This window comes from Leuciscus leuciscus, assembly GCF_965113295.1.
Source record: "Leuciscus leuciscus genome assembly, chromosome: 23".
In the NCBI taxonomy this organism is placed as follows: domain Eukaryota; kingdom Metazoa; phylum Chordata; class Actinopteri; order Cypriniformes; family Leuciscidae; genus Leuciscus; species Leuciscus leuciscus.
The window spans coordinates 11,423,321-11,435,629 of record NC_138747.1 but is presented as its reverse complement, the minus strand read 5'-3'; the positions used below and the strand labels follow the sequence as shown (position 1 = coordinate 11,435,629).

At 35.5% G+C, this 12,309-nt stretch overlaps 1 protein-coding gene across 1 annotated transcript; it reads right to left on the bottom strand.

The window, feature by feature from the left end:
* Positions 1-30: 30 nt before the first annotated feature.
* On the bottom strand, positions 31-10,872 carry acad9 (acyl-CoA dehydrogenase family, member 9). The gene is made up of 18 exons (XM_082155023.1): positions 10,615-10,872; positions 10,245-10,338; positions 8,354-8,455; positions 8,165-8,271; positions 7,961-8,061; positions 7,793-7,871; positions 7,529-7,703; positions 6,861-6,934; positions 6,699-6,774; positions 6,543-6,613; positions 6,344-6,463; positions 6,113-6,241; positions 5,116-5,195; positions 4,123-4,249; positions 3,759-3,836; positions 2,155-2,283; positions 1,289-1,361; positions 31-1,044 (listed from the first exon to the last, which is right to left on the bottom strand). The coding sequence occupies exons 1-18, from the start codon at positions 10,792-10,794 to the stop codon at positions 944-946; spliced, it is 1,896 nt and encodes a 631-aa protein (XP_082011149.1). The 5' UTR covers positions 10,795-10,872; the 3' UTR covers positions 31-943.
* Positions 10,873-12,309: the final 1,437 nt, after the last annotated feature.

The following is a 12,309-nucleotide window of genomic DNA, read 5'->3' as shown; positions in this document are numbered from 1 at the left end:
GAAAATAAAAATATGAATGACAGTCAAATATCATTTTTCAAATGATGTAAGTTTTATTGTTAGATAAGTTATTATGGATGGATACTGATGTACATATTTTCTTGACAAACTCTCAACAAACATACTTCAGTATGCTTTAAAACAGTTTAAGCTTGGTATTCGAGATCTAATCCCTGTTTTTTTTCCTTCAGCCCATTCCCGTTATTTCTGTGGTACAGCCTTCTGAAACGATCGGCTCAGCAGAGAAGGAGGCCAATGTTCCATTTGCTCCGGGACCCTTTCAGAACCACAGCCTGAGCTGGGACAAAAACGCAATTCCAAGATACTCATCCCAGTACAGCAAATTCCACTTCTGGTTAGAAATAATCCTTGTGCTTTCGTTTGTACTGGTTTAAATTAATATACCACAACTTGGAAAGGAACGTGAACCGTTCAGAGTACTAATATAAACTCTGAAGCGCATAAATGAGAAAAAAAATTAAACAATCAACAAATGTTATACCTTAACCTCATAACGAAACTGCTCTGACATTAACATTTAGATATTTTAACAGAGATTACTGGAGGCCACATTCAATCCTGCACAAGCGAATTGCTTTACCGTTCACGGATGAAGAGCAAAGCATACACTCCTTCCAGAAACCTGCTGAAGGCCCACAGACGCCAATGAAAAGTGCCCACTTCAAACACAGCAGAAACATTATAGAGATGAGAACCAACAAAAACATCACCTTACATGTGCATTAAAGGTATTGCTTCAACATGATTTTGATTTTATGTCCTTCAACCAATATTAAGAAGCACTTAGGTGGCACTATGTCATAGAAAACCGACATAAAAAGAACTAAAACATTATAAAGTGAGGCTCAATCATTACTGCACTTCTTTTGGGTTAAACTGAGACACAGGGTTGCGGGAAGCCTGTCGGACAACGAGAGCCATGTCAGAAGGTCCTGTCCAGGGGATGTGAGCAGACATACGCCCTCTTAGCTAAGACCTCCTGGGCGATCTTCTTTATGTTGGCATCGTTGTTCTCCGGGGAATCTGTAGAGAACACACACCCCAATCATTCACTAAATCTGAACGCTCTGATCTAATGCATCGCATTGACTGGAGTTATTAGGCGGATGGTAATTGGAACAGCATGAAGAGCGCATGCAAGTGTTAGTGACTGACTTATGGTTTGTAAGGTTGTGGAGGAAATTCTACAACATGTGCAAGCGCTTTGTCTTGCTATGCAATAAAACGAGGAGGGCTGGTATCAATTATAGTTGTGCGTTTTACTCACTTTTTTGAAGCTGAGTCAACAAGAAGTTGTTCTTGAAATGAGCATCCTTGCAGAAAGTGTTGGTGAGCAGCACCTGAAAGCCAGTGGAGATTTAACAAGGTCGTTTACATTAACGATTTTAAAATTAACGTGCAAGCAAATTTCCTTGATAATGACTTTTTGTTGGCAAAACTCTGTGACCTTACAATAAATTTAACAAAAGGAGAATCAACAGAAAAATGACACAGAAAATTCAGCTTTGCCATTACATTCAAATATAAAACTGGTATTTTAAATTGCTATAATATTTCACAATATTACAGTATTTGATTTTAATCAAATAAATGCAGCCTTGGTGAGCATAGGAGACTTCTTTCAAATACATTAAAAAAATCTTAACGATCCCACATTTTTGAACGGCAGTGTATGTTTAAAAGCATGTATAACATCCCATAAAGTTTGATAAAGCAAATTGCAAGCAATCAGCATAAATCAAAAAAAGTCATTAAATTGTTTCCATCAATTGTTTCTCTCATGCAAAATCAAAACCGCTGTGCTGCTATAAATTACAATTTAGCTTATTGAAATGCCTCCCGGGACTTCTGAGAAGAAATGCATGTTTCACATTGCAACATCCACAAACAAATAAAATGATCCTTTCAAGTCAAATCCTCTCTCATTTCAGTTAATGAAGCATTTCTTTTTTTCTGCCCTAATCTAGTACTCATTCACCACTGCATCCTTCATTTAAATGCTTTGACTGATCTCAAAAGGTTGATGTCTCCAGACAAGTCTCAATACTGTAAATCAGTGTACAGGTCTAGGTTATGTGCTCCTTCACTTTGGCTGACCTTGTGACCTCAGTGAGGAAGGTTTAAGAGTGTTACCTCATGGTCATGATTGCGCAGGCCGATGCTGATGGAGCGACTGGTGCGGGACAGGACGGCTGTCATGGCGTAGAGGTTAATTAATACATCTGCAACTTTCTTCAGCACAAGCTGCTCCTCAACGATTGTCTGAAACAGACCATGTTTCAACGGTTTAATCTGTGATATTAGAGGTTTTTTTTTTTGTTTTTTTTGGTTAAAGGTCTTAAAATTAAAATGCTATGCAAAAAAAAAAAAAAAAATTTGTTTGTTTAAATGCCATTTATTACTATGATTTTAAATTGTCAGTAGCCAGTTCTCCAGTCTTTAGCATCACATGAACCTTCAGAAATCATTCTAATATGCAGATTTGGTGCTCAAGAAACATTTCTTATTATCATCAATGTTGAAAACAGTTGTGCTTAATATTTTAGTGGAAAAGCTGTGATAGTTTGAAGATTCTTTAATGAAGAGAATGCATTACATTTGAAAATGTAATGCATCCTTGCTGAATTAAAGTATTAATTTCTTTAAAAATAAATAAATAACATTTTACTGACCCTAAACTTTTGAACGGTAGTGTACACTACCAGACAAACTTTACTAAATCAGTTTCTTATGATTTTAAAAACCTTTTTGAAAGGGCTTTTTGATTTTGGCTTTGTAGAGATATATATATGTATGTATTTACAAAAATGACTTTACAATTGTAATAATTTTGAAAATAATAAGTATACTGACAAACGTCCAACCTGTATCATATAAAATCATCAAAGCTCACATCTGTCTGTATCTAGAATTAAACCCTGTCTGAATATCATATTTCAAGATGTTTCAGTTGATCTAGGTAATTTAAAGTAGGACAAATCAAGGCCGTCCTTATGGTAATGCCCATAAAGAGACAAGCACATCCTGTGCCTGCCTTTATACAGTTCGTATTTCACACAGCATGTAGGCAAAAACACTGCGGTAGGGGGATTTATTCCTTTAAATATTTCCTGCAAATGAGAATGAATGAAGATGAAATGTTGCGCGCTCCAACAGAAAAAAAGTGCGTGGAAATCTGAAGCACTTCCAGGCTGCACTCTTGTGTCTGAACAGCACGGCCACACAGACGTTCATTCAGAAAAGAGAGAGTGAGGCCAGCTGTGTCACACATGAACATTACCTCAGCCTAGCAGGAAAGAAGGGACCAGAAACCAGGTCCCAGCAGCGCTAACGGCCCACGCTAATTACCTTGTGCGTTACGATAGCAACCGAAAGAAATAACATGGCTGTACGTTAAACGAATGGTAATTTTTCATTTTCTGGCAGCATCTGAGGAATGTGGACAAACTCCGATTAAAAACTGATGGTGGGGAAAATGTGAGATTGATGGGACCGGTGACTGTGAGGCTTGGCTTACTATAAATATAGCAGTTTTTATACAGAAAGAAAGAGTTTTGCTTCGGCGTGACAATATCCATCATCCAATGTCTGATCAAAATAAATACAAATGGTAAACGCTGAAGTAAAAATCTGTAAAAACAATTATACAATAAATAATAATCATTTCATTTTCTAAAATCAAACCAGCTGCAAAGTTTCAAAATAATGTAAGTATTTACATCAATTTGATCTATTACCTTTCCATATCGGTACAGTAAGCTTTCCACAGTAGAGCCGAAGAGTGCAGCGTTCTGCTCAAACATTTTGGCGCTCTCCTGTGGGAGAATGATGACATCATCACTTTGCTAAAAACAAGCTGGGCTCAATTACTCGACCACACGGGTTTAAAGGAGAGATCAGAAGAAAGGATTGCGCCTGATGACATGTCAATTGCAGGAGAACTAGACGAGATCAGATGTGAGGGTGACAGGACATTTACAAGACATCAATGTTATTACTATAATGACGTAGTCCGTACATTCATTTTATGACCACTGGTGTCATGATTATTGCTGATTACAGTCAAATAGAGCACAAGTACAAGCAGCATTGGTTCTGTACCGTCAGACTGGGGTGCACAACGCCATCTTTGCCGGTCAGTCCAAAGTCCACCGTCCTCCCCACTGAGTCCTTCAATTTCTTTCCCAGAATCTGAAACACCACCCCCACATTCCCCTTCTTCATCTCTCTGTAAGAAGACAATTGCACATGTTAAAGAATGCAGCTGTCTTACTCTTAAAGGTATAGTTCACCCAAAAATGAAAACTCTGTCATTAATTACTCTCCCTCATTTCAAACCCGTAAGACTTTCGTTCATCTTCAGAACACAAATGAAGATGATTTTAATGAAATCTGAGAGTTTTCTGTCCCTCCGTTGACAGCTACGCAACTACCACTTTGATGCTTCAAAAAGTTCATAAAGAGACCGTAAAACTAATCCATATGAATTTAGCCCAACATTTTCTGAAGAGACTCGATTATATGATGAACAGATTTAATTTAGGCTTTTATTCACATTTAAACATTGATCAATGCAAAAGTCAGTTATGATAAAGGGAAGCACAATCATGCTTGCTAGAGAGCCAATGAGGTTCATTCTCGTGTTACACATCACGTTTAAGATTCAGCAAGAACCAATAAGGTTCATTCTCACGCATCAAGCAGGTTCGGTTTACGTTCACTGATCAATGTTTATATATGAATAAAACCCTAAAATTAATCTGTTCATCACATATTATAAAGCGATCGAGTCTCTTCAGAAAATTTCGACTAAACAGTTAAATTCATATGGATAAGTTTTACGATCTATTTATGAACTTTTTGAAGCGTCAGTGTCAGTTGTGTAGTTGTCTATGGAATGTACAGAGCTGGCTCAGATTTCATCGAAAATATCTTTAATTGTGTTCTGAAGATGAACGAAAGTCTTGCAGGTTTGGAACGACATGAGTGTGAGTAAATGATGACAGAATTGTTATTTTTGTGTGAACTAACCCTTTAAATATGAATTAATCATAAAGAATGACACATTTATAAATGTATATATTTCTTACATACTTTATTTTTCCTGTTAATATTTTTCCGGCATACTGCATTCCTGTAAGTGCAATGTACATCCTCAAAATCTCATTAGTACCCTAAAAACAGGGAGCAAAAAAAAAAAGAAACCGTATTATATAATGCATTTCTCATTTAATTGTTTTTGCACGTTCGTGCTGGAACCTTACGTTTGTCAACATGCCCTCTGGTGGTCAAAAACTGATTTTTGTTTTACTATTACTACACAAATTAAAGTTGCCATTCATTTAAAAAAGTAATCAAATTAATAAGACAATAAAACACAAATAAATAAATCTAATTAATTTCAAATAATCACAAAATAATAACCGTAACATAATAATAACAAGCCTCAAGTTTAATTGACCCCAACTATTAAGGTTTAATATTAAAGGTAAAATAACAAAATAATTGCTTTTAGTCTATTTTTTGCCACTATTTCATGTTAAATAAAGTGTACACTTCCATAAAAAAATGTGGGGTCAGTAAGATAGCTCAGCAAGGGTGTGTTAAATTAATCAAATTACATTAATTACATTGATGTTACAAAAGATTTCTATTTTAAATAAATGCTGTTCTTTTGAACTTTCTATTCATCAAATAATCATAAAAAAAATCCCACCAAGAAATATTTCTAGAGCACCAAATCAGCAAATCAGAATGATTTCTGAAAGATCATGTGACACTGAAGACTGAAGTAAATTCAGCTTCGCCATCACAAGAATAAATTACATTTTAAAATGTATTCAAATAGAAAACAGTTATTTTAAATTGTAATAATATTTCACAATATTACTGTTTTTACTGTATTTTTGATCAAATAAATGTAGTCTTGGTGAGCAGAAGAGACTACTTTCAAAAACATTAAAACAATTGTACAGACCCCAAACCTCTGTAATGTACATAAAGTAATTTTGCTACTTTTATTTTACAGCTGTGCTTCCCTTTCATGTCAGTATAACACACATATTACAGTTGTTATCATGCTCTTCTGTACCTCAAATATCTGGAGGATGCGGCAGTCCCTGAGGTAGCGCTCGTAGGGGTAGTTCTTGGTGAAGCCCAGGCCTCCTAAAACCTGCAGGGCTTCACTCACACAGATCCAGCTGCCCTCAGAGCTAAAGACCTGTAAAAACACAGCTGAGGCTCATTTGATGATATCAGGAGCAGCTCCAGTCAAGTGTGAGGTTTTTCAGTTATAAACGTTTATGATTTCGAGTGACTTCACCTTGACCATAGCGGCCTCCAGAGAACAGTCTGGGACTCCAGGTCGGTCCATCATTCCAGCAGTGAGGTAAGCCATGCTCTCCATCACAAACGCATTTAGAGCCATGGTAGCAAACTTATCCTGTGTCCAAGTAAAACAAAATGTTAATAAAGTGAACAAATAACACCAACAGAATAATTCAATATGACTAAAAATGTACCTGAACCATTCCAAACTCAGAAAGGCTCCTGTTGAATTGTTTTCTCGTGCCTGCATATTCTGATGTCAACTCTGGAATCACGTGGCATGAAAAGGATGTATTTTTAGAGATTTAAATTTAAATGTGTTGTGAATTTTCAATGGATCATGTTCTCACCAATCAGCTTCTTGATCATCCCTGCACCCGCACTGCCCATGCTGAAGCGCCCATTATTCAGGATGTTCATAGCGACCTAAAGACGATGCACACGTCACGTGTCAATGCAACATCATGTTATCATAGTGTTATTAAAATGCACTGGTTGTGTGCTTGGATCACCTTAAAACCTCCACCGACTTCACCAATTACATTCTCGATTGGCACCTTGGTGTCTTCAAATAAGACCTCACAAGCTGTGGAAAGTACAAATATTCAATGAATGTGCGCGCCAAAAAAGGGCACAAACACCCTTTTAACTTCATTTAGATCAATAAAAATATTGGGTAACACTTTACAATGTTCATTAGTTAAAGGTATAGTGGAGGATCTTTCCGAATTTTAGATAAGACCCACCCTCTCCACTTTTTGAATAAGTTTGATTGATTCACCAGAATGATTGACAATTAGGAGGACCAATAGTATAGGTGATCCACCCGGAAGTAAAAAATCCTCCGCTATACCTTTAATTACCTTATTTAACATGAAGAGTGAACTAAGAGAGAACAATACTTCTTCAGCCTTTATAAATCTTAGTTTATAAGTAATATATTATTAAAATAAAAAGTTGTATTTGTTAACATTAGTTAATGCACTGTGAACTAACATGAACAGCTGTATTTTTATTAACTAATATTAACAAAGATTAATAAATACTGTAACAAATGTATTGCTCATTGTTAGTTCATGTTAGTTAATAAATTAACTAATGTTAACTAATGAGCCTTATTGTAAAGTGTTACCAAAATTGAATATATATATATATATATATATATATCTTTCAAACTCACTGTTTGATCCTCTGATGCCTAGCTTGTCCTCAGGTTTGCCACTGGTGATGCCACCGAACGCCCTCTCTACAATGAAAGCTGTGATCTTATCTTTCTTTTGACCATCTTTGTCAACAACTTCTGTCCTGGCAAACACAGTCATGATGTCTGCCCATCCTCCATTGGAAATCCAAAACTTAAGATCAAACAACAAGATTTAATCGAAATACAACCAGTGAAGAGATTTCACTAAGCTAGACAGAATGATCTAACTGAAGCGGTCACCTTTGTGCCATTGAGCACGAAGTGCTTCCCATCTTCTGTCAGCGTGGCCCGTGTCTGTATAGATGCGGCATCACTGCCGCTAACACACGAGAGTACATTTCATTTAAAATGATAATCATAGCAGATCTGAAAAAGGATTGGTTCTAAATCTTAGGTGAAATACGGTACCTTCCAGGTTCAGTGAGGCAGAAAGCTGCAACATGCTCTCCTGTTGCTAGTTTGGGAAGGTATTTTGCTTTCTGAGCGTCATTTCCAGCAATCAAAATTCCCTAAAATGCAATGGCTACGTTATGTAAATTGTCTTTGAAATATCAAACAACATAGTAGTTAATAATAGGACCCACAATGCAACACCGAAAGTCATTCGCTTACCTTCAGGCCAATGGCTTGATGTGCTGCAAGTGTGACTGCAATAGCCGCATCTAAAGAAATGATCTCTCCTAACCTGGCATACATGGTGTTTGAGAGGCCCAGACCACCTGAGGAAACATGCAAACAAGCAGATGAAACTCTGACGGTATATTAGAAAGTCTCTCGTATGAGGTCAGAGGTCAGTCTCACCATATTCTTCAGGTATCTGGATCCCAAACAGCCCCAGTTCCTTCAGCCCATTTAAAGTCTCAGGAGGAATTACGGCCTCAAGGTCGATCTTCTTAGAATCAACTAGAGGTGATATTTGCACAAGTACAGAAAAAAGGACATTTCTCAGTCATTTGAATAAATCCATGAAACTGCAAAAGCTGAGATCAGGTATTAAAACTTTTTAAATGTAAAATCTAAAAATCTTAAAGAAGATTTTAAATTTCCATTGTACAAATGGAAGATTTACTTGCTTACACTAAAGCACAAAAGTATTAATCAATCTAAAAATAGTCCGAATATAAACACTTATTATAGGTGTACCGAAGTGATTCAGGAAAAGACAAAAAATAAAATAAAACACGATTTGGAAAATTGTTTCATGATGTAGACCAGTGTTAATTTTGACAGCAAATTTTGATTTAGTTTTAGTCATAGTCTTTTGACTAAAATGCCATTTAGTTTTAGTCATATTTTAGTCATCTGAATTGTTTTAGTTTTAGTCGACGAAATACAGTAAGATTTTAGTCGACTAAATCTACAGTAGATTTAGTCGACTAAAATATAATGGGTTTCAATTTCTCTAAAATTTCCAAACCCATATACTCCCGGAGAAAACATATATTAACCTGCTAATATGATTTTAAAGTTTGAACGTGCAATACAGATACAGATTTAACTACTGTAACTTAAAAAATATATTAAAATTAAATAAAACCACTTTTCCTAAAGTAGAAGACAGTCTTTTTTTCAATGAATGATATATGCATTCTTTATAACTACTTGCATACATCATTCTCTATTCTTTCAAGCAGACATATTTATTTGTATGAATTAAATATAATTAATCCTTATTAAAGCTATTAACGAGCAGTGAATGCTTTTCTCTTTCTCTTTTGTTGCTTGATCAATATTAAGGACACAGACCGCATTAGGTTTATTACCCACTGTCACTTTAAGACATCGTATCATGTCCAATGACATGCGGATCCAATGCACTGATGCACATAGATACACTCACAACTGTTTAAGACATAACCGACATAATTTACGTGAATACTCTCCAAAACGGACATTTAGACATAATATTTGTGTGTATTTGTCCATTCAGACACGAAAGAGAGCTCAATTCTGTACTCGCGCGCTGTATAGGCTAGGTGTCTATGGCTGCACGCTTCGGGTCGGGTGTGTGCGCACAGAAAACCGTACCGAATAGAGCTCTTTTTTTTCTTCTTATTCAGATCTTCATGTCTGCTCTACTCATTCTCCCAGACGTTTACATGTTTTAACGTTTTATGAAGACATGCAGCGCATGCCAACCCGTGTGTGCGGCTGGGTAGATCAGTTACAGTACAAATGTGCGCATCTACCACAAACGCAGGACATCAGTTCTGACTGGATCGCTTCCCAAATCGTCACTATCTAACATTTTCGTCTAGTTTTTATTCGTTGAGGAAAATGTCAATAGATTTTCGTCATAGTTTTTGTCATTCAAAACTAGTTTTTATTTAGTTATCGTCTCGTTTTCGTCTGTGAAAAAATGTCGTTGACGAAAATAATGACGAAAATTTTTCGGCAACGAAATTAACACTGATGTAGACTACTCGTTTATTACATACAATTACATTTGGTAAATTTTTTATAAAAAAAAAAAGTTACGGACTGCAGCTTTAACTAAAGATACCTTGTTATACTTTATTTGTTAATCAAATGCTGTTTTAGATGAGAAGCCATTTTAAACAAGTGGACAACAAGTATGTTAAGTAAGTATTAAAGTACGTTAGTAGTATAATATAATACAACACAATATATGTACAGAAAGCTCACAATAAACAGACAAAAGCACAATAATACATGCTTACTTTGTACCCACCATCTTCACTGAAAAACTTCTCCACAGGCTGAACAAGTTGGTTCATCTCCTCTAATTCTTCATTGCTGATTTCTGGGTAGGGAAAGACTTCAGCCTGAAAGACGTAGGCAATGCATTATTTTTATGTAAAATCACAGTCTTATCCAGAATATTTAACCAAGATGGATTTTTTTATTTATTTAAATATTATGATAATGATTAATATATTCATTATATATATATATATATATATATATATATATATATATATATATATATATATATATATATATATACACACACAGCGCTTTCCCCCTGCTCAAGTGCTCAACATTTAAATAGGTATGTCAGTTATGTAAAAACAAATTATTCTGCATTTTGTTTACATCACCTTGTTTACTTTGCCCAGGAACATATCTTTAGCATATGCCAAACTCCTCGCACTGGATCTAATGGATCGCCGCGACTGAAACCGATGCAGACAATCTCCATTTCTCGCGACTCGTGCAGCGAACAAATTTCTCCCAAGCTTGACAGTACTTGTCAAAAGAGTAAGTTTATTCAGGCCCATCTTTAACGTGAACACTCACCCTGATCACCCTACGACTGTCTGAAACACCTTTCACCCATTTTCGTCTCACATTGATGACGACACGAGTCTATTAGAGTGCAGTTCTTTTTATGCCCTGCAGATGTCAGTGTTTAGCTGCAATACACATTATTGTTATTCATTTCAATGCTGAGTGAAAATTTATCGTGAATTCCCACTAGTCACTGAATTCATCAAGATTGTTGCTCAGATTTGTTAATTTCATGCGTTCAAATATTATTAATAAACAAACAAACAGTAATTAGTTGTTCAGTGGTTCTCTTTCATTGCAGTCCTTTTCTGGGCAGCGACCCAGTGTTGTTGGTGTTGACAATGAGGATTTAACCCTCAAAGCTGCTCTATTTATAGCCTACAGCAAGCCAGACAGACAGACAAGAAGGGCACAGTTCCCTTTCTCACCAGCTGTCTGTAGGTCACAGCGTCACACATGCATAAGAAACGGTTTATCCAGACATTCACAAAGCGTGTGCAGTTTCTCCATGAAAACATGAATCTTGAAGCTTTCAGCCTTATCTTTATTACAAATATAGCCTACTTGCATTCAAAAGTCTGGGGTTGATTTAAAATGTAAATATATATATATTTTTGAAACCTCTTATGCTCACCAAGACTGCATTTATTTTATAAAAAATGCAGTAAAAACAGTAAAACTGTGAAATATTATTACAGTTTCAAATAACTCTATTTTAATAGATTTAAAATGTGATATATTCCTGTGATGGCAAAGCTGAATTTTCAGCATCATTACTCCAGTCTTCAGTGTCACATGATCCTTCAGAAAACATTCTAATATGCTGATTTGGTGCTCAAGAAACATTTATTATGATCAATGTTGAAAACAGTTGTGCTACTTAATATTTTTTGTGGAAACCATAATACACTTTTTTTTTTCAGGATTCTTTGATGCATAGAAAGATCAAAAGAACAGCATTTATTTGAAATAGAAATCCTTTGTAATATCATAAATGTCTTGATCTAAATCAGTGTGTCCTTGCTGGATAAAATTATTCATCTAAAAAAAGATTTGTATACTTTTTTATATATTTTCAAAGCATGATGTCTTGGCTCTTAATAGGTCTAATTCAGCTGCGTATAATGGATTTTTTTGATATTCCAATTCCAGTACTTATCATGAGTTTGTCGTTCACAAACAAAGATATTAAGAAACTCAAGCTCATAAAAGCATTTATAAAGAGAGTACTGAGAAGACAAAAAATTAGAATGAGAAAGACTGTTGCAAGGATTCTGAGAACCACCAAACCTTTCATAAAACCAGTTACGCAATGACCTTGCTGACTCAAACATACTTTTATGTTGAATTCAGCAAGGCTTTGGAGAGTTTTGAAGGCTATTTCTAATGCTTTATATCTAACTACAAGAGTTTATTCATTTTGAGATCCACAGAAAATGCTAAGGACATGCATTCAAAATGATTTACATCAACATAATCTGTGCTTTAATGCAGAACAATACAGG

What these genes read in the sequence shown, in the direction of transcription:
- acad9 (XM_082155023.1), bottom strand. Translation starts at nt 10,794, where the DNA reads ATGGGCCTGAATAAACTTACTCTTTTGACAAGTACTGTCAAGCTTGGG. An exon ending in ATCAAGCCATTGGCCTGAAG is followed by an intron (nt 8,062 to 8,164) that starts GTAAGCGAATGA and finishes ATTGCATTTTAG; the next exon opens with GGAATTTTGATTGCTGGAAA. An exon ending in TTGTGCACCCCAGTCTGACG is followed by an intron (nt 3,837 to 4,122) that starts GTACAGAACCAA and finishes ATTCTCCCACAG; the next exon opens with GAGAGCGCCAAAATGTTTGA.